Source organism: Mercenaria mercenaria, chromosome 9 (genome assembly GCF_021730395.1).
Source record: "Mercenaria mercenaria strain notata chromosome 9, MADL_Memer_1, whole genome shotgun sequence".
NCBI lineage: Eukaryota > Metazoa > Mollusca > Bivalvia > Venerida > Veneridae > Mercenaria > Mercenaria mercenaria.
In genome coordinates, this window is record NC_069369.1 from 57,857,979 (window position 1) to 57,880,911 (window position 22,933).

The 22,933-nt window shown below is 37.2% G+C and overlaps 1 protein-coding gene across 1 annotated transcript in view; it reads left to right on the forward strand.

Moving 5' to 3' along the window:
* The window catches only part of LOC123547232 (uncharacterized), a 32,391-nt gene that overhangs the window by 5,382 nt on the left and 4,076 nt on the right, over window positions 1-22,933 (forward strand). The window contains exons 2-3 of the mRNA XM_053551474.1: window positions 5,561-5,798; window positions 8,488-8,915. Of these exons, the coding sequence (XP_053407449.1) occupies window positions 5,615-5,798; window positions 8,488-8,915 (612 nt within the window). The 5' untranslated portion in view covers window positions 5,561-5,614. The remainder of the gene's footprint in view (window positions 1-5,560; window positions 5,799-8,487; window positions 8,916-22,933) is intronic.

Genomic DNA, 22,933 nt, shown 5'->3' on the forward strand with positions numbered 1-22,933 from the left:
TTTTTTCCCCGGGGAAAGAATTGACTAGTCAGTTTTTTCCCCGGGGAAGAAACTGACTGGTCAGTTCTTTCCCCCCCAGTCAATTTTTCCCCCCCAATCGCAACTGGTTACTCTTTGATCATTCTTATGGGGGTGGGGGAAACTAACTAGTCAATTCTTGCCCCCCTCCCCCACCGCATCAATTTTCCTGGCTAGTCAATTATTTCCCCTGTTAGTGAATTGGAACTGGTTATTCTTGGTTCTTCTTGACTAGCCTGTTTTTCATTTCCGATAGTCGGTTTTCATTTAAATTTCATATAAAATAAGAAATATGTTTCATATTTTGTGTAAATTAAAGAAATGTTTTTAAATGAACTTATTTTAATTTCTGTTGTATTTTTTTATTTGCCTTTTTCCTGTTTCAATTTCTTCTAAGGTAGCCGGTAATTTAGGGATTAAAAAGTTTTATTAAGCTAAGCCTTTACATGTAGCACACAATATGTCATGCAGAATTACTTCTCTGACATAGGTCTATTACTTCAACTATAGCAATGATTTATCATAGTTTACTGTTATGGTTGGGACAAACCCCCTAATTACATAAGTCATTGCAGTCATTCTTTTCCAAATAGTGTTATACTATGAGTTCCAACAGTTTAAGTACTTAAATACTTATATATAGGTCTATATTTGATGTGTTAATGAGTTCCTACTTAAATACTTATATATAGGTCTATATTTGATGTGTTTTTGGGTGATTCTATAGGCTAGTATTTCATGAAAATAATAACCCCATAATAACTGCTTTTTAGCTCACCTGTCACATAGTGACAGGGTGAGCTTTTGTGATCGTCCGTTGTCCGTCCACAATTTCTTGCCTGCACGATAGTGGTTTCATTTGTGATTTTATTTTAACCAAACTTGCACACAACTTGTAACACCATAAGATCTTGGTTCCTTTTTTGAACTGGCCAGATCCCATTATGGGTTCCAGAGTTATGGCCCCTGAAAGGGCCAAAATTAGCTATTTTGACCTTGTCTGTACAATAGCAGCCTTATTTATGATTTGATTTTTATTAAACATGCAAACAACTTGTATCACTATAAGGTCTCGGTTCCTTTCTTGAACTGGCCTGATTCCGTTATGGGTTCCAGAGTTATGGCCCCTGAAAGGGCCAGAATTATATATTTTGACCTTGTCTGCACAATAGCAGCTTCATTTATGATTTGAATTTAATCAGACTTGCACAAAACTTGTGTTACCATAAGATCTCGGTTCCTTTCTTGAACCGGCCAGATCCCATAATGGGTTCCAGAGTTATGGCCCCTGATAGGGCCAAAATTAGCTATTTTGATCTTGTCTGCACACTAAGCAGCTTCATTTATGACTTGATTTTAACCCTAAACCCATGCAACTTGCACAAAACTTGTATCACCACAAGATCTTGGTTCCTTTCTTGAACTGGCCAGATTCCTTTATGGTTCCAGAGTTATGGCCCCTGATAGGGCCAGAATTAGCTATTTTGACCTTGTCTGCACAATAGCAGCTTCATTTATGATTTGATTTTAACCAAACTTGCACACAACTTGTATCACCACAAGATCTTGGTTCCTTTCTTGAACTGGCCAGATTCCATTATGGGTTCCAGAGTTGTGGCCCCTGATAGGACCAGAATTAGCTATTTTGACCTTGTCTGCACAATAGCAGCTTCATTTATGATTTGAATTTAATCAAACTTGCACAAGACTTGTGTCACCATAAGATCTTGGTTCTTTTCTTGAACCGGCCAGATCCTATAATTGATTCCAGAGTTACGGCCCCTGAAAGGGCCAAAATTAATTATTTTGATCTTGTCTGCACAATAGCAGCTTCATTTATGATTTGATTTTAACCAAACTTGCACACAACTTGTATCACCATAAGATCTCGATTCCTTTTTATGCACCCAAAGGGATGTATTATGTTATCGCCTCGATGTCCATCTGTCTGTTGGTTAGCAATTTCCCTTCTGCTCTATAACTCTTGAACCTCTTGAAGGATTTCAAAGAAACCTGAACAAATGTTCACCTCATCGAAATGACGTGCAGAGCGCATATTTCGGATGGCTTACTTCAAGGTCAAGGTCACACTTATGGGTCAAAGGTCATATGACTTTGTTTTGTGTGTGTATTGCTCTGCATTTGCATTGCATTGCAGTGCTCTTGTTTTTATTTGGCAGATCCTTCTTTTGTTCACTTACAATAATTTTTTAACTACTTCCCTTTTATGTTACTATAAATAGCTTATTTAGTAACTTTTTTATTATTGGCCGTAGGGAAAAACCGAGACCAATTTTCTGTGGTACAACATGAATGATACATGTACCTCCAATTTTAAGGGGGTATTTTGACATATCTGTACCATGTAAGAATTTCTTTTATGCCCCTGAAGGGAGGCATATTAGTCTTCAACTGTCCGTCCGTTCGTTCGTTCATTAGTTAGTTAGTTACAGGGTTATTTTTCAGCCGTTTTTATAGCCGTTATTCAGCAGTATTCCCAATGCCAAAAAGTATGTATTTTTCCCAAAATGAGTGCAAAAGTTCCCAATGTACATTCTGAAAAAAATTTCATCAAAATTGCACAAAAATTGACCAAATTATGGACAATTTTGTAATGGAAGTATGTAAAAGAGGTTGCACAATGTGAAACAAGTCTATGAGAAAGTGCTTAAACACATCCTTACTATATCCTATTTGACTAAATATTTCCCAATTTGGAACATTTATCCGTCAAAATTCCCAGTTTTGAGGGTATAGGCTATATTCCCAAATTAGCTAGAAAAAACCCTGAGTTAGTTCGTCACAACGTTAACTTTTTGCATGAAGGCACTTTACTTGCTAACCACTGCACCCAGGACCTTCAAACTTCACATGCTGATAGTACTTATTGAGTACACCACCCCTACTGACTTTGGGGTCACCAGGTTAAAGGTCAAGGTCACAGGGACCAACGTTAACTTTTTGCATAAAGGCACTTTACTCGCGAACCACTGCACCCAGGACCTTCAAACTTCACATGCTGATAGTATTTATTGAGTACACCACCCCTACTGACTTTGGGGTCACCAGGTCAAAGGTCAAGGTCACAGGGGCCAACGTTAACTTTTTGCATGTAGGCACTTTACTCGTGACCACTGCACCCAGGACCTTCAAACTTCACATGCTGATAGTACTTATTGAGTACACCACCCCTACTGACTTTGGGGTCACCAGGTCAAAGGTCAAGGTCACGGGGGGTCAACGTTAACATTTTGCATGAAGGCACTTTACATGCGAACCACTTCATCCAGGACCTTCAAACTTCACATGCTGATAGTACTTACTGAGTACACCACCCCTACTGACTTTGGGGTCACCAGGTCAAAGGTCAAGGTGCTGCGGGGGCATTTGTCACCATTAGTGACAGCTCTTGTTTCTTTTTGGTTAAATTTCTTCCCTTTGTTGGATTTTTTGACCTTCTTGTCCTTAAGTGCAATGATAACAGGTGAGCGGTAAAGGGCCATAATATAGGGCCATTATGGCCCTCTTGTTAAGTCGTATGGTATTAAATGTTCAAATCATATATATGCCTGTTTCTTGTCGATTCGAGCTTTATCATCGATTCGAGCCCTTGTGTTTTAGTAAAATTCATGCTCATGAAGCATGTTCTGCCATCAGAAACTAGTGTCATTATGTCTCCCACCACACAGATAGGGGTCATCTACTCTGCATGACCAATCATCCTATTAAGTTCCAACATTCTGGGTCAAGTGGTTCTCAAGTTACTGACCGGAAGTGGTTTTCAATGTTCAGGCACCTGTGACCTTGACCTTTAACAGAGTGACCCCAAAATCAATAGGGGTCATCTACTTCGCATGTACAATCATCCTATGAAGTTTCAACATTCTGGGTCAAGTGGTACTCAAGTTATTGATCGGAAATGGTTTTCAATGTTCAGGCCCCTGTGACCTTGACCTTTAACAGAGTGACCCCAAAAACAAAAGGGATCATCTACTCTACATGACCAATCATCCTAATGAAGTTTCAACATTCTGGGTCAAGTGGTTCTCTAGTTATTGATTGGAAATGGTTTTCAATGTTCAGGCCCCTGTGACCTTGACCTTTGATGGAGTGACCCCAAAAACAATAGGGGTCGTCTACTCCAGCAGCCCTACAACCCTATGAAGTTTGAAGGTTCTAGATCAAATGGTTCTCCAGTTATTGATCGAAAATGAAGTGTGACGTACGGATGGACAGGGCAAAAACAGTATGTCTCCCCAAGAGGGGGGGTGGGGGTGGGGGGGGGGGGGGGGAGACATAATAAAGATACTATAATTTGGAGGTCAGTACGTGTTTTGACTGCGCCTGTTAGACAATAGAAGAAGATTTACTCACAAGTCATATCTATATAGCACAATTATTTGATAACTGAATTCTGTAACTTTTCCGTCATCTCCGTAGCTCAACTTTCAGAATGTGAAATGTAATGAAAAAAGATATATATCTTTAGTTTCTCAAGAAAAAAAACATATTTTTGAAATTTAGCATAGATTTAATGGCATTGATATAATTTTATGAAATAGTATATAATATATGTAATGGTATTTAGTATGAGTGAGCAGTGCAGTACGGTGACATACTATGATACAGGCACAAGAGCAATAACTTGAGCTTAATTGAATATGAAATAATACCAATATTGATATGAATATAATGCACCAGTTTTCCTAAAATTACATAAAAGAGTGGTATTTTAGTGTTCCTTTGGAACAAAAATATTAGGATTCAATATGCACCACTCTGTAAATGACTTTTGTTTACATATTTCCATTTTTTTACTACGGACCATAGGTGGAAATGTATGTTTGGTTGATATGGTTTGTCTGTATTTAAGCTTTTATTACAGCCCTCTGGTAAACAGTATGGGCGACACCTTGAGAAGATTGTTTGTAATTTTAGTGGGAGGATAGGGAAGATACAGATTGAAGCTTCCCTGATTCTTTAGCATGCTGGCTGTAAAACACAATATACACTTGAATTTTATCACAATGTTAGATATATTTTACCTGGAGGAGTGGGGACTGAACTCGCATCCATGGTTTTGTAGTCTGACAGTGTTACCACTGAACCACTGCGCCTGCTCTTTTTTGATATGGTTTAAGCTTACAGGCATGAATTGTAATTATTATGGGTTAATGTATTTTCCTTCGTCGATATTGGGATAAATACTTCATAATTATTTCGAACATGCTCATGAAAGTAGAATTTGTTTATGACATTTAGATTGGTGTAATAATGTCGTGTCAGTATTTCCCTAAATTATTGCCTTTTTGCTTTTAAAACTCTTAACTATACAAATAATATGTCTTTGCCTTCTATTCATTTGGAGCTCGACTCGACACTTACCAGTAGTCTCACTCGGTGACTCTGCTCTGGTTACCACTTTGGCAAAATACGTTCTTACAGTTATGTCCGTTGAATATTCGAGGATCATATTACACTGGTAGCAAAAGCTTTTTTATTATCGTTATTAATGTTTATAGTGTTAGTGTTTCTATTTTAGTCACCTGCACACACTGTAGTGGAAAGAATTCCACTTAAACCTGAAAGGGAAGATATGGCCACCTCAAATACATCATCAGGGAATGAGGAACTCGGCAAAGATTTAAGTGAGGAAACTGTAACCTCAGAACAGACATCATCTAAACAAAGAAAACTAGAAGCGTTAAAAGAACTGTGTCAAGATACTGAGTTAGATCAGGATGTAAACAGCATTGCCTGCAGGCAAAATGTCAATAAAGGTATGCCTTGCTTGTAATAAGTATCTTCATACCTGATGGCAATATCTTAGCTATTTCAGAGCAAAATACATTTTTGTTTTTTGTTTGGTTTAAAAACGCATGACACAATTATAGGTCATACGGCGACTTTCCAGTTTTGATGGTGGAGGAAGACCTAAGGTCATCACGGGCAGGCACTTGGGTAGAACCAATGACCTTCCGTAAGCCAGTTGGATTGCTTCCTCACATGAAGAATTAAATGCCCTGAGTGAGGCTCGAACCAAAATCGTTGAGGGGCAAGTGATTTGAAGTCAGCGACCTTAACCACTCGGCCACACACCCACTCACCTTTCTTAGAGCAAAGTACTACTCCATAAATTGTAATGAATGGCATTCCACTGAATTTACAAAAAATACAAGTGTTCATAGCTTCACGCAATTTTTAGCTCACCTGTCACAAAGTGACAAGGTGAGCTTTTGTGATCGTGTGGCGTCCGTCGTCCGAATGTTCACGTTGATGATATCTAGGTCAAGTTCGAAGCTGGGTCACGTGCCGGTAAAAACTAGGTCAGTAGGTCTAAAAATAGAAAAACCTTGTGACCTCTCTAGAGGCCATACTTTTCAATGGATCTTCATGAAAGTTGGTCAGAATGTTCACCTTGATGATATCTAAATCAAGTTCGAAACTGGGTCAACTGCGGTCAAAAACTAGGTCAGTAGGTCAAATAATAGAAAATCCTTGTGACCTCTCTAGAGGTCATATTTTTCATGGGATCTGCATGAAAATTAGTCAGAATGTTCATCTTGATGATATCTAGGTCAAGTTAGAAACTAGGTGACGTCCAGTCCAAAACTAGGTCAGTAAGTCAAATAATAGAAAAACCTTGTGACCTCTGTAGAGGACGTATTTTTCATGGGATCTGCATGAAAATTGGTCAGAATGTTCATCTTGGTGATATCTAGATCAGATTCGAAACTGGGTCACGTCCGATCCTAAACTAGGTCAGTAGGTCAAATAATAGAAAAACCTTGTGACCTCTGTAGAGGCCATATTTTTTAATGGGATCTGCATGAAAATTGGTCAGAATGTTCATCTTGATGATATCTAGGTCAGATTCGGAAGTGGGCCACGTGCCATCAAAAACTAGGTCAGCAGGTCAAATAATAGAAAAACCTTGTGACCTCTCTAGAGGCCGTATGTTTCATGGGATCTGTATGAAAGTTGGTCTGAATGTTCATCTTGATGATATCTAGGTCAAGTTTGAAAGTGGGTCACATGCCATCAAAAACTAGGTCAGTAGGTCAAATAATAGAAAAACCTTGTGACCTCTCTAGAGGCCATATTTTTCATGGGATCTGTATGAAAGTTGGTCTGAATGTTCATCTTGATTATATCTAGGTCAAGTACGAAACAGGGTCATGTGCGGTCAAAAACTAGGTCAGTAGGTCTAAAAATAGAAAAACCTTGTGACCTCTCTAGAGGCCATATTTATGAATGGATCTCCATAAAAATTGGTCAGAATGTTCATCTTGATGATATCTAGGTCAGTTTCGAAAGTGGGTCACATGCCGTCAAAAAGTAGGTCAGTAGGTCAAATAATGAAAAAACGTTGTGACCTCTCTAGAGGCCATATTTTTCATGGGATCTGTATGAAAGTTGGTCTGAATGTTTATCTTTATGATATATAGGTCAAGTTTGAAACTGGGTCAACTGCGATCAAAAACTAGTCAGTAGGTCTTGAAATAGAAAAACCTTGTGACCTCTCTAGAGGCCATACCCTTGAATGGATCTTCATGAAAATTGGTCACCTTGATGATATCTAGGTCAGTTTTGAAACTGGGTCACGTGCCATAAAAAACTAGGTCAGTAGGTCAAATAATAAAAAAACTTTGTGACCTCTCTAGAGGCCATACTTTTCATGGGATCTGTATGAAAGTTGGTCTGAATGTTCATCTTGATGATATCTAGGTCAAGTTTGAAACTGGGTCAACTTTGGTCAAAAACTAGGTCAGTAGGTTAAAAATTATTAAAATCTTTTGACCTCTCTAGAGGCCATATTTTTCAATGGATCTTCATGAAAATTGATCTGAATGTTCACCTTGATGATATCTAGGTCAGTTTCGAAACTGGGTCATGTGCGGTCAAAAACTAGGCCAGTAGGTATAAAAATAGAAAAACCTTGTGACCTCTTTAGAGGCCATATTTTTCATGAGATCTTCATGAAAATTAGTGAGAATGTTCACCTTGATGATATCTAGGTAAAGTTCAAAACAGGGTCAGGTACCTTCGAAAATTTCGTCAATAGGTCAAATAATAGAAAAACCTTGTGACCTCTCTAGATACCATATTTTTCAATGGATCTTCATGAAAATTGGTCAGAATTTTTATCTTGATAATATCTAGGTCAGATTCAAAACTGGATCACATGAGCTCAAAAACTAGGTCACTATGTCAAATAATAGAAAAAACGACGTCATACTCAAAACTGGGTCATGTGGGAAGAGGTGAGCGATTCAGGACCATCATGGTCCTCTTGTTTATGCTTGTAAACATGGCTGATTTTGCATTTTGTTCAAAAATTTGTAGGACTGCATGCGTATGTGTAATCATACAAGGTTTAATATATGAAAATGAGAAGTGTACAGATGGGACATACAAGAGTAAGCCATCATATGTATTAAATTACAGCTAAACTTGTCTTAATTGTAGGTACTCCTTTAGAAGATGATGAAGTGCGATGGCTTATTGTTGGAGTATGTTTACACAAAATTATCTCCCCTACTTTGAGAAAGTATGTTCCTCAAACCATGCAGAGACTATATGCAAACTTGAAGCTTTCAGACAGCATTGACACACAGACCTTTGCACATTACCTCCGGAGATACACTCCAACAAATAAAGAATTAAACTATGAAGCTGTCAACAACAATTCTACCATTCCAAAGATACGAGGTAGACGAGACATACAGAAATATGATTACAGAGTACATAATGAGGTGGACCTCTCTAAGCTTTTCTTGCAGACCCACATGGCACAGTACACAGGTTTTGATGACACATGTGATTCCTCATCCCTTCTTGGCATTATTATAAATGTTGACACATTTCCTCCTGCTTTACGTTTTGCGGTCGAGACGGTATGTTATCTTATAATATTCTGAAAGGGACATTGCTCAAGATTTCAATTTGTTTTAATAGTTATGTAGATAAAAAGTAACACACTGTCATTATAGAATGACGACTTATGATGTTGAGAATTTACTCAGATCAGCTACCAAATAACATTATCCACCGGATAAACAGTTATGTCCCAATCTACGCTTATTACATTAACGGAAATATACTCCCCGTCATAAGAAAGTACCCACTCTGGATATTATTTTACTTTGTCCTAAGAATTAAATGGTAAAAACTGGTTTTATGGTCATCACTGGATGATATTAAGGTTAAATATATGGAATATAACTGTCGCTTGGCTTGCTCATGGTGCACGTGCAAAATGGGCCTTTTTACAAATGACTGTAGCACAAGAGTTCATTACAAAGCTTTTTGTGTGTTATCAATCAGTGTAAGAATATTACAGAAAAACGCCATAGTTTTTGTTAGCTGCACTATTCAGAGAACAGGGGGGTATTCTACTCGCCCCAGCATCGGCATGTCACCTTTTAATGTTTTTTGACAAGCTTTGTTTTTCTGTCATGTCTTTGTTACTATTGCTTATATCTTACTGTAACTTCACATAAACATTGTCCAGCATACAAACCAGGGTTTTTTCTAGCTAATTTGGGAACACAGCCTGTACCCCCAAAATTGGGAATTTTGACGAGTAAATGTTCCAAATTGGGAAATATTTAGTCCCATAGGATATAGTAAAGATGTGTTTAAGCACTCTCTCATACACTTGTTTCACATTGTACAACCTCTTTTAACATACTTCCATTACAAAATTGTCCATAATTTGGTCAATGTTTGTTCAATTTTGATGAAATTTTTTTTTCAGAATGTAGACTGGGAATTTTTGCACTCATTTTGGGAAAAATACATACTTTTTGGCATTGGGAATATAGCCGAATAACGGCTATAAAAACGGCCGAAAAAAACCGCTGCAAACAAAGTATATGCAGGGGCTGGGCCCATTATACCCAAGGTCAAGATCACCAAGGTGTTATACTTTGGTTATTTTTAAGGTTAAAGTTTTTTGGCAACCTTTGTTTTTATGCCCCCGAAGGGAGGCATATTAGTTTTCAACTGTCCGTCGGTTAGTTAGTTCGTTCGTTCGTTAGTCACAACGTTAACTTTTTGCATGAAGGCACTTTACTCGCGAACCACTGCACCAAGGACCTTCAAACATGCAGATAGTACTTATTGAGTACACCGCCCCTACTGACTTTGGGGTCACCAGGTCAAGGTCACAGGGGCCAACGTTAACTTTTTGCATGAAGGCACTTTACTTGCGAACCACTGCACTCAGGACCTTCAAACTTCACGTGCTGATAGTACTTATTGAGTACACCATCACTATTGACTTTGGGGTCACCAGGTCAAAGGTCAAGGTCACAGGGGCCAACGTTAACTTTTTGCATGAAGGCACTTTACTCGTAAACCACAGCACCCAGGACCTTCAAACTTCACATGCTGATAGTACTTATTGAGTACACCACTCCTACTGACTTTGGGGTCACTTGGTCAAAGGTCAAGGTCACAGTGGCCAATGTTAACTTTTTGCATGAAGGCACTACTCGCAAACCACTGCACCCAGGACCTTCAAACTTCACATGCTGATAGTACTTACTGAGTACACCACCCCTACTGACTTTGGGGTCACCAGGTTAAAGGTCAAGGTCACAGGGGTCAACGTTAACTTTCTGCATGAAGGCACTTTACTCGCGAACCACTGCATCCAGGACCTTCAAACTTCGCATGCTGATAGTACTTATTGAGTACACCACCCTTACTGACTTTGGGGTCACCAGGTCAAAGGTCAAGGTGCTGCGGGGGCATTTGTCACCATTAGTGACAGCTCTTGTTCTGTCATATCTTTGTTACTACTGCTTATATCTTACTGTAACTTCACATAAACATTGTCCAGCATACAAACAAAGTATGTGCAGGGGCTGTGCCCATTATACCCAAGGTCAAGGTCACCAGGGTGTTATGCTTAGGTTATTTTTAAGGTTAAAGTTTTTCAGCAACCTTTGTTTTTCTGTCATATCTTTGTTACTATTGCTTATATCTTACTGTAAGTTCACATAAACAATGTCCAGCATACAAACAAAGTATGTGCAGGGGCTGGGCCCATTATACCTCAGGTAAAGGTCACAAAATTGTTAAACTTGGAATTATTTTCATGTTAAATTTTTTTGACAGCTTCATTTATAAACATATCTTCACACCCTATAAACGACTGTAGCCCCCTCTTCCTCTTGCGAGTGATCAAAACAATAAACTGACAGCTAAAAGTTAAAAAATAACATTTTAAAGTGACTGATTTGCTTTGAAGGTATGTATATTTACATTTTATTGGAAGCTGAACATGATTTGTTTCTGTATATAATGTGTTAGTCTGATGACAGGTAGAATTATAGCAAAAAATGTGGATTGATCACTGATTTTGTCCAGAATTGTAAATTGTCGGCATCAAAAGTACTTATTTTCTTGCTTGAAGAATGACCTACCTGTAAATTTCACTGTTTCATGGATAAAGAAACAATACTAGTTTGGTAAAATTAAATCAAGTCATTGGTAAATTCTCCAATTTGTTTATAACCGTCAATGAAAGAAGATTCGGTATTATTTCCTGATTGTATGCATGCTTGCTTAAATACTGTACAAGTCCTTGCGAGTTTCGTAAAAAGACTGTATGCCTGTTTGTGAGTGACTTCTTTATAAAATATCGGCGTTTCCTATGCTCCTGTAGTACTTCTTCATAATTATAACCCGCAAACAAAGTTTGAAGGATGGTGGAATATTGCAGTCAACATGCGGTTTGTCTGTTCGGTCTGTTTGTATATGTGTCCTCATATATTTGATTGTGCAATTACTTCAGTGCTATTGCACCTACCTCTCTCAAAGATTACGTACAAACATCGGCAATATGTACTTAATGTCCATCTTATTATTTTCCCTCTTCTTTTTAAAGTAACACTTAAAGGTGAAACATGGTCTTCTTTTCTTTGTGTCAGTGTCGTAACTTCTTTATGCATTAAGGGATTTTGAAATAACTTGGCACAAATGTTCACCATCATGAGACCATAATTAGACGATGTATCGCATACAATTCTATACTTTCTAGAATTTCAAACCATTGAAACCAGTATATAATCGCAACTACAATTAATAAGGTGTGAAAATATGAACAGTGAATGGGGTGATTTGGAGTGAAACGGCGCCAAACTGAATCCACTAATCCTTTGGGGATCGCTTTCTTGACAGCGTCGCAGGGTAAACATCATTATTTTAGTTTTGTCTTTGTATTTGTCATAAACACACGAACTTTAACATGAAACTTGTCTTATTTTACTGAAAATACATTGTGCGAATGGAATGTTCCCATTTTACAAGCAGAAGTGTCATTAGAGGAAAAAATGAGGGTTTATTCCCTCATCTGAGCAAGAAGTGCTCAAGGTGAGCTTTTGTGATCACCCTGTGTCCGTCGTCCTCGTCCGTCGTCAACTATTTGACTGTTAACACTGAGAGGTCACACTTTTGGTCCAATCTTAATGAAACTTGGTCATAATGTTACCATCAATAGAATCTTGGATGAGTTTAATAGTGGGTCATCCGGGCTCAAAAACTAGGTCACCAGGTCAAATCCGCAAGGACAGATTCCTGACGTATTATCACTATCAAATGTAAATTATTTCTAACTTGAGAAATAGCAGTAAATCTTGACAGGTAGTAATCACGATGGCTGTACTACTCGCGCACGGTATTTGTAACGATAACATGTTTATGTTATTATTGAGGAAGGGGGAATCGGGACAAAATAGTTGTACAGTACGTTCCACTTAATTGCATATCGGTTAATCGCATATCCCGGATATTCGCATACGAACTTGAAGCACCGATCGATCCCTATATAATTACCTTTAAAGTTTTTCGCATAATTGCATTGAATTTTTAATCCGTCCCGCTTAATTGCATAAAACATTTGGCTAAAAGTCCACTAATTTGGTCGCAAACAGCGATAAAAATTATCAAAAGATGCCAAAAATTTACTGTGAATTACTCTAGCCGATCAGCTGTTTCACGTCGCCTAGGTGACAAGCGGTGCGTGACAGATTCGTCAACGTGTGAATCACTCAGGTAAATTGGTAATTTAAATACGTTAAGTATGTACAGGTGACGTATTGTTACACTTTTATCGATCTGCACGAGAATTTAAGACCTTTTGTTGTACGTTTTTGCGGAATGAATGTCGGGTAACATCCCCCACCCACCCGCGTTGAAAGCGAAAAAAAAAATCCTTGACGATTATCGTAATTATTCTGTTGATAAACAATGTAATTGGCCTTGTTTTCATCATCAATTAACACCCCTTCAAAGAGCTAAAAGAAGTTTGTTGGTATCATGACATTAGAAGTGGAGATCAAAGCTGTATAGTTTCCCCGAGATTTTCGTGGCATTACGTCATGTTTTCGCGCCATGTTGCACATCACTGTTTGATCGTACCGCCTCGGTTCTTAAGTGCTGAGAAGTAGATCTAGTGTTGTAACAATCAATAAAAAAGCTTCTTTTTAATTTGTTAAAGCAAATGTGCAATATCCCGTATAAACTGACAGGTAAACGTGTCAAACTATAATAGCGGATTTCTTACCCCTGTGACCTATTTGCCCTGAAGGAAATTACAAAATGGTTTGAGAAGAATATCTTATTATAAAGTGTCGTGTCAAAAAATACATGTACATGTACAAAGATTCATTCAAAACTTATTAAAAATACGCAACAACATTATTGTTTTGTTTTTAACCGATTTTCTATGTATGTTCACGAGGTCGCGTAACAGAAATCTGTGCAAAAATCGTTTTACTTCATATTTTTAAATTGCTGCTGCCTTTTCATTATTTAAGATTTTTCTATTCTGTTTTTTGTACTTTCTGGTCAAAAGTCTGAATTTTATGCCCATAGTTTGTATCATCTATTTACTTTTAGAAAGTAATAAGTATTTAGGATCGCGCTGTTTGAAATTTTGCAAGTAATTTTATGAAAATTCGACCGTTTTTATAGAATTTTGCCAACATTTCTGTTAAAACCTTTTTTAAATCATTATAGAATTCAAACTATATTACTTCTCAAATCGGTGTTGAAAATTTGAAGCGATAAAATAAAAAATTGAATGCGTGACGCGCGTTTTTTGTATACGTGTCGATGAACAAAAGTAACGGCGTTGTAAGTTAGGCATTACGATAGGTCGCACGTGCTCGTGGAATGGAAAATTACCGGCATGGCGTTTTGATATCTGTACGATTCGCGGGTAAATTCCAGTCAGTGGTAAATAAAAAATACTGTCGTTTACAGCTTTATCTGTTTAAAACATACACAGGTATGATTAATCACTCCATTAGTGACACATTTTCTAATTAATGTTGCCGTATTGATTCAAAGTAATAACCATTGCTCCTAGAGCAGCCGAAGCATACCGAAACAGAAGCCATATACGTATATTCGGATAAACGAATAGCCCGGTTATTCGCATATTTTGCTTTGACAAATTGGGTATGCAAATAAGCGGACTCCACTGTACTACTTTTAACCATGTTGACTGGTTTACCATGAAGTAACTCTGAATTACTAGTAGGACTTAATTGACTTTTCCGGTAATGTTTTCGTTATCTTTTCCTATTTATACGTTTATTCGCAGGATACTTGCGGGTGAAATACAAAAATGTAGATTTTTAAAAAAATCAGAGGATCATTTTGTTGCAGACGGACAGACAGACGGGAGTCAACCTATAGTCCCCATCCTGTCTCATCTCATATTTATTTTAAAATCGTCAGGTAACCGTGATTTCCGTAGGGAATCGACGGTTCATTTCTTGCATAAAATAGTAGGGACCCTGTTTATACTTTCAGTTTCTAATTCGTATTTTATGATAGTATATGTTGTGACAGGATGGACGTACCGGGGACAATAACTATCAGAACAAATCAACACCCATTACAATATTTACAAATTTATTTACAGAAAATGATTATTTACAATGAATAAATGAAAAGTGAAAAAAAAATCTTATTATAAGAAAGAAAGAAAAACATCTGAGCTCAGTAACTCTTTTATGAAGTTCTAACACTGACTGTTCGTTGACACAGATGTTTCCGTTAACTTTGAACTTTAATTAGCACAAAAATACAACACATCTTCAAGTAAAGTCCCTTTAAACCGTGAATACGTTGACTCCGTTTTGGCTCCCTATGATGGTAGGTGATTGCATCCCTGAGCTGACTTCAGTTGATCACAAAAATCATCGTCTTTGCTGTTTACGACACAACCATGGGACAAAAGCTCTGCGCTGGGAAAATCACATCCAGGCTAGTGAAGACAAATGAACCTCGGGTATTGTACTTCCCGGTCGTGACAGCATCACCAGGTAAAAGTCGTCTGGTGAAAGAAGCTAAAATATATAACATATGGTAAGCACCATAGCAAAACAAATAAGTAAGGGCATAAAACTGCTCCTTTGGGTACACCATACCTCCGTAGGCTCCCATAAATAATACGTGCTACTTATACAAAATATATGTGCTACTAAGTTCATACGTCACGTGATTAAAATACGTCACAGTCACTTATTACTTCCATTATTTCTAAAATTACTAACAAGTCTAAAGTTAAAAGTATGGAAAAGATATGAAAGCTTATGATGAAAAATTATAGATAAGGAAATGATAAACTGCAGCTATTATTTACAATCACAAATTAATATGATGCAATGCGAAATAAACGTAATACAAAAGCTAGCATGAACATAATATCAATTTGATGTAAATTCGTCTAATGTCGAAAGTGGTGTGCACTAGGCAATCTAGTCCAATCTATTTGTAGGGTAATGTCCCGCCAAATACTAAATTTCATGGGACTCACGGCTTATGCGTGTACTCTGACTATTTGCATTTTTACGGGAATCACGATATAGCCGGGAAGTCTGACTACTTTGGCGCGGATTGAAATTTACAATTTAAGGCCCGTTATAGTGGTTTTGGGGATAAAAACATTAAGTACTGAAGTTTATAAAATACCAACTTTCTTGTTACTGAACCGAACTTAATAAAATTTACTTGGAAATTTAAGTTATGAAATACAGAAAAACATGAGAGGTAATTTATGCGTAAAATCTAACATTTACCTCAATAACTCAAAAATTTACAAAAAGATGATGCAATACCTGTATTTACACTACAGATCCATGAGGCCCGTATGTCAGTTTGTGACATATGTGTGTAAAACCAACACTGAATACATGTAAACAACGCTGAAGCATTCAATTAATTATTTAATTAAGTAGTATAGCGAGTCACAGACACTACATCCCCACCCCCCAGTGGATTAGTACAATCATCGCACGAGGGGTTCGACATTAAATGACATTATAAACACGACGACTGATCAAAAGAAACAACTGTGTATGCATTTTTTTAAAATTTCATTTACGCCTTTAAAGGACATAAATCGCCTGCTGTACTCGCAAGATGGAATACAGTATCACTCACAAATACGCGTTCAGATCAAATATCAAAATTGGCAAGTCGGCATACAGTTAGTGTTTTTACACAAACTAGATGAAAATCAATTTCATTCAGAAACACAATAAATACGAAACATTTTATTTACATATATTTATGGAGTATGCATACATATTACAGAAAGCATCATGGATAATTGGATTACAAATCAGTTTGGCGTGATATTCATCAGTTTCGTGACTTGGTCGAGTGAATTTTCATGCAATGAGTGTGATCAGTCAACATTTTGTAATCATTACCTGTCAGTTTCATCTATTATATCACCATATACACATATTTATGTTAGACTTATCGTTAAACTTTAATATACATACAGTGTAAAGCAAAATAATGAATTTGAAGACGATTCTTACCTTTCGCGTGTCTGTTTATTGTTTTGATCACTCGCAAGAGGAAGAAGGGGGCTACAGTCGTTTATAGGGTGTGATCTTTGGTACTTTAAAAGATAACGATTTGAAATTTAAAATATTTCTTTATAATCATTATCTGCATGTGTGGTTACAATCCCCATAACTCTAACTGTATTTTTGACAGAATTATGCCCCTTTCATACTTAAAGTTTTTTGGCAATCTTTGCTTTCTGGATGTAACTTTAGTGCAATATAAGATAAAGACTTGAAACTTAAAATGTATCTTTACTATTATCATCATCATCTGCATGTATGGTAACAACCCCCATAACTCTGATTTGTATTTTTGACCAAATTATGCCCCTTTCATACTTTAATGTTTTGTCAAACTTTGTTTTTCTGAACATAACTTTGGTATAAATAAGATAATGACTTGAAACTCAAAATATATTTTTACCATCATCATCTGCATGTGTGGTAACAATCCCAATAACTCTAGTTTGTGTTCTTGACAGAATTATGCCCCTTGGTGTATCTTCCTTTTAAAGTAGAGGTCTCTTATTGAGACATATATTCATTTTACTGTCAAATTGCCGAATAGTGGAGCGCGCTGTCTTACGGACAGCTCTTGTTTATTACTGCACTAAAATGGCCCGTTTGAATGACGTTCATTGTACCCAAGCCGTAGGCATGGTCGGGGTGGTACGTCTTATCGGCAGGTGGCACGTCAGATGAATTGCACACATCGCACAATTAGAAAACTTGTCAAACGGCACAATGCAACTGGGTCTGTGAGTGACAGAGAACATTCTGGACGTCCGAGAATCACATCAAGTCAACAGGACCGGCATATTATGCCTTCGCAATTGCGTAACAGGTTTTGCACTGTAGTACAGGTTGCTCGAGAGACTGCATGTCCTTGGGCAACGTGTCAGTGAGTCAACTATATGTCGCCGCTTCCATGAAAGTGGGTTATGTAGCTATGATGCATATCGAGGCAAGATGGTAACACCACAACGTTGGAGAAATCGCGTCATTTAGTGTCGTCATCATATGCGATGGACGCAGCGTCAGCAGCATTGTGTCTTGTTCACGGATGAGTTACGTTTCTGCTTTGATATGCTAAATATATGGCGTCATCGCGGCGAGCGTTACGTCAACTGATGTGTTCGCCAGGCACCTCGGTGGGGTGGAGGGAGTGTTATGGTATGGGACGGGATCTCATGGAACTATAGGACACCACTCATTGTCATCGACGGAAGTCTTATGGCACAACGTTAAGTCGATGATGTGCTTTAACAGCAAGTGCTACCATTTCTTGCTTATCACCCCAACATTAAGATAAAGCAAGACCACACTCTGCCAGACTGATCTCAGAAGAATTCCTGGCAGCTAACAATGTTAACATTTTACAATGGCCTGCGTTTTCACCGGACCTTAGTCCAATTGAGCACTTGTGGGACCAACTTGGTCGCAGAGTCTACATTAGCGGTAATCCGTACAAAACAGTCAACAGTTGATTCAAGTGCACGTAAAGGAATGGAATGTCATTGCACATTATCGTATACAACGTCTGATTCACAGTATGCGCCGAAGATGCCAAGCATGTATAGATGTTTAAAGTGGACACACTTGCTATTAGGTCTGTTACTTTTTGTTTTCACCATGTGCACATTTCAATGCAGTGAGAACTTAAGTAGTGAATCAATTCACTTTTTTTGACATACAGACACTAAATAGGAAAATGGCGTGAAAAAAATGGCAGTCGCATGTTGTATTCAAATAGTCCTAGTTTCTTTGCTCTATCATGTCTGTAGAGCTATATTCCTTACTTTCTTTGCATTTTTTTTTTAGCTGAAATCACATGACAGATCTATGCTTGACATGTAGGTAGCACTTTAGTAATGAAATAATAACATGACAGAATTTGTCATGGATACTTAGATCATACACCACCATTACAGTTTGGGGTCTCATTGTTTAGCTGATTTTAAAGTTTGTGCGTTTGACTAAAAATATTTTTCTTGCATCAAAATGACCCTCACTTTTCTTTTGATTTCTATTCAGCACTGACAATATTCTTCAAGAAAATGTACGTTAAAGACATTTAAAATTGGTCATGATGTGTTGGAAATATGTCAGTTTTATATAGAATAAAGAACAGCTATTTAGTGTGTTGTAACCTTTTGGTGCTAAACTACAGTCGAAACTCGGTATCTCAAACTCGCTTACCTCGAAATTCCGCTTAAGTCGAAGAAATTTTCAAGTCCCGTCAAATTTCCTTCTTTATATATGTAATTCAGCTCCGGTTACGTCAAAATTTGACTTATCGAGACTCCGGATGTGTCCAAAGGGATTTTCAGTCCAGTCAATAAAATTCAAGTGCATTGTAAACTCGGTAAGTCGAAGTGAGGAAAATATGCGATAAAACTTCACACATCTCATTGTGAATGTGGTTGGTTTTTAACACCTGTCCGTGCTTATTGCCTAACCAGATCGAGAGACATGATGCCGTATCAAAGGTGCGACGATAATCAAAGTGAGATGATGTCATACTTGTTTGCACGTGCCATAATGATAATTGTTTGATGTAAACATTAGATTTCTTAATCAGCGGTTATTTTTTTAAGACGTTATGAAAATTGCTTTTAATTTAAACTAATGAATTAATTTGGTTTGAACAGCTGGGATCTTTGATAAGGATTAATTAGAGGTAATCGCGATGAGAATGTATAGAAAATTAACTTCTTGGGGGAATGCATGATTCGTTCAAAATGTCAGATCGAAATGCTGTCAATCCCCCGGGAGAGAAACGTGGTACAAAAAGGAACTTTGCTCAAAAACATCTGAGGTTAGTATCATTTTCATTCTTCAAAAAACTGAAAACTTTGGTAAACACAAACTGTACGGAATCGTGTACGTGTATAGTGCCAGCAGCGTATACACAGCATCACGGAAACAGCTTTTATTTTTATTAAAACTTGTCGTAACTAAGCCTTTTTGCATCATTTCGTCCATACGTCCATTCTCATAACTCGAATTTCGGTTATCTCGAAATAAAAAGCACGGTCCCTTGAAATTCGAGATATCGAGTTTCGACTGTATATTCTAAAATGTTTGATCTATTTTTGGAATGAAATTTATCTCGATTACATGTGCTTTGTTTATTTTATACCAACGTTACTAAGTGGGTACTTTCTTATGACAGCCAGTATACATTAGGGCCACCTCGATTAGCCTAGTAGCCTAGTAGCAGAGCGTCCCCTTCAAGAGCGAGAGGTCCTGGATTTGATCCTCGGCCACTTCATACCAAAGACATGAAAAATTGTACCAGTAGCTCCCTTGCTTGGTGTGCTCAGCATAAAAAGGGACACTGGCTCAGGATTTTGTCAGGAATGAGGAGTCGAGTGTGATATAAGTTGTAGAACTTGCTTAACAATCGACCTAAAATTGATTTGTATAAACTAAACGGAAATACACAATACAGTAAACCTCACTTATAAGGAACTCAGATGTAAGGAACACTCGGTTATAAGGAACAGTTTTCAATTCCCCGATCTTATTCCTTCTTTATTCGATGTAAAAATCCTCGGTTATAGGGAACTCGGTTATAAGGAACACTCAGTTATAAGGAACACTTTTTCCAGTTCCAAAGTACGAAATTCATTGGAAAACCCCTAGGTTATAGCGAACAGACATAAAGAATGAAAATTATTGAAAACCGGAAAAAACAGGAGAATCGCTGATGACGTCAGAGTAACGTCGGCACTTTCATGTGCTTTCATGTACATGCATAAACGCAATTATTTCATTTCTACAATCTTTAGTTTGTTAATTCACGGATACGGTAAAAAGAAAACATTAACATTTACCAAGTACTAGGAGCTACATATATGAGGTATTTCATGTTAACAATAGTAAACGAAAATCAGTCACGGTTCCGGTCACATTCACCAAACCTTGGATTTTAATATTGGTCATTATTAGTCTAGTTTCGTCACGATGGAAATATTTTAAATAAATATGCTAATTACGCATGATTAACAATGGCAAACAGTCCAGATTACCAAATTTCTAATTGTAAAAATATAGCAGGTGCTAAAATGGACAGTAGCAAAGCTATAGGTATAATTTACACATTAATGTATGACACCATTGTCCAGTGTGTGCAAAATAAAAATTTGAACATTTATTTTATATTAGTATTGATGCCACTTCATATAACATGCAGTCGAGGAAGGTAGCGCTTTTTTTTAAAAAGAAGATAGAAATAACCGACAAAAATAAACAAAATTACGGTCATTCTTACAGACGTACATATTGGCTTAGTTAAGGTTTAATGCCGTGTTTCAACACTATTTCAGTCATACACATGCAGGCAGTCTACCTTACCATCTCTCCAGGAAAGGACCGGTACTAGATTGGCAACTTTCTCACATAAAGATTCATGGTTGGCCCAGAGTGTGAACACATAGCCCTTTTCAAACGTCAGTCAAATAGTGTTCACTATATACAAATTGTGTTCTTTATACATACCTCGGTTACAAGGAACTAGTTCGCTATACAGATATAAGGAACCTCGGTTATAAGGAACAATTTTTAGAGGTCCCAAGCTGTTCCTTATAAGTGAGGTTTACTGTAGTTCTGATTAAAACATTAGATACTGTGCTTTTGAATAAATATGCTACCATTATTTTCTAAATTTGGCAACGTGTATTGTTGAACATATTTTTCAAATTTACCCAATGGACCCCTTACAGAAGCAAGCCTCTGTGGCGTACATGCTGCGTATTTGCTGTGTATATGCCGCGAACACAGTAGTACGCCAGAGGAGTACATTTTACATACACCGCATGCCGCGTACATGCTGCGTACTATTTCGACAAGTACACAGCATGTACGCAGGAGGTCACTAGTACACTTCAAGTACGCAGCACAGACACTGAAAATTTAAGGAGTACACTGCATGTACGCAGGAGGGACTTGTACAAGAAAATAGTACACTGCATGTACACCGCAGATACTTTGAAATTTGTGCAGTACACTTCATATACGCGGGAAAGACTTGTACAGTTTCTTTTGGCATTTATACTTAGTTTTTTTTTATAAGTTAAAGTCTGAAGTAAACTTCATATATGCGGGAGGGACTTGTTCATTTTCTTTTGGTGTTTATACTTTGAATTTGTTTAGGTAAAAGTCTGAAGTACACTTCATGCAGGAAGGATTTGTACATTTTTTTTTTTTTTTGGAAGCAAGAACTTGATTTCTGAGTAACTTTTATCTTAATAGCATAGAATAGTTCAGATAACCGGTATTCTGAACAATGAAAATTTGCCAAACTATTTGCAATGTTCATTTGTGAAGCTTACATCTTAGTGATTTCTGAGCTGCACCTTGCATGCAGTGTAAAAATATATTCTTTTTCATTTTGAATTAATCCTGGAGCTTTCTAACTTAGATAATTGAAAAGCCTTATTTGAACTTCGTTGCATTACATTTTGTAATACATGAAATAATTACCAAGATAATGCCTCAACAGCGCCCGAATGAGAAGAATTAATAGCTCTCACTGTTATTTGAATACTCTTAAGCAAAACACCATTCTATCATGTTTTATAAAGGCTTTAATGCTCATTATGTTAACTCATTAAGGCCTCACCAAATTAAAAAGTTGTTCATCGGATTTGCCGCTCGTATATTTTCAGAACGTTTTTGGCTAATTGCGCTCGCCCCATTGGAAAAAATCAATCCAAAATTTTTTGGCGCGCTACTTTTTACGGACATAAAAGTGTATAAATGCTTATATAATTCCAGTCCTAGATTGTTCTCAGATGGATTTTAATCAAAATAAATACATACTACGCACACATCGTCTATAATAAATCATAACACTTATATTTAGTTGCATTAACGTTGTTTCCCCTTGATGCAGTTACGCCATTTTCTTCAAATGTTTACCAAATTACATGCTACAAAAATTGATTTATTTCATTGAAAAGTGGATGAAGAAAAGCATACTAATTCATTTGATAACATCAATCTACATTATTTTGGTTAGGGTAAAT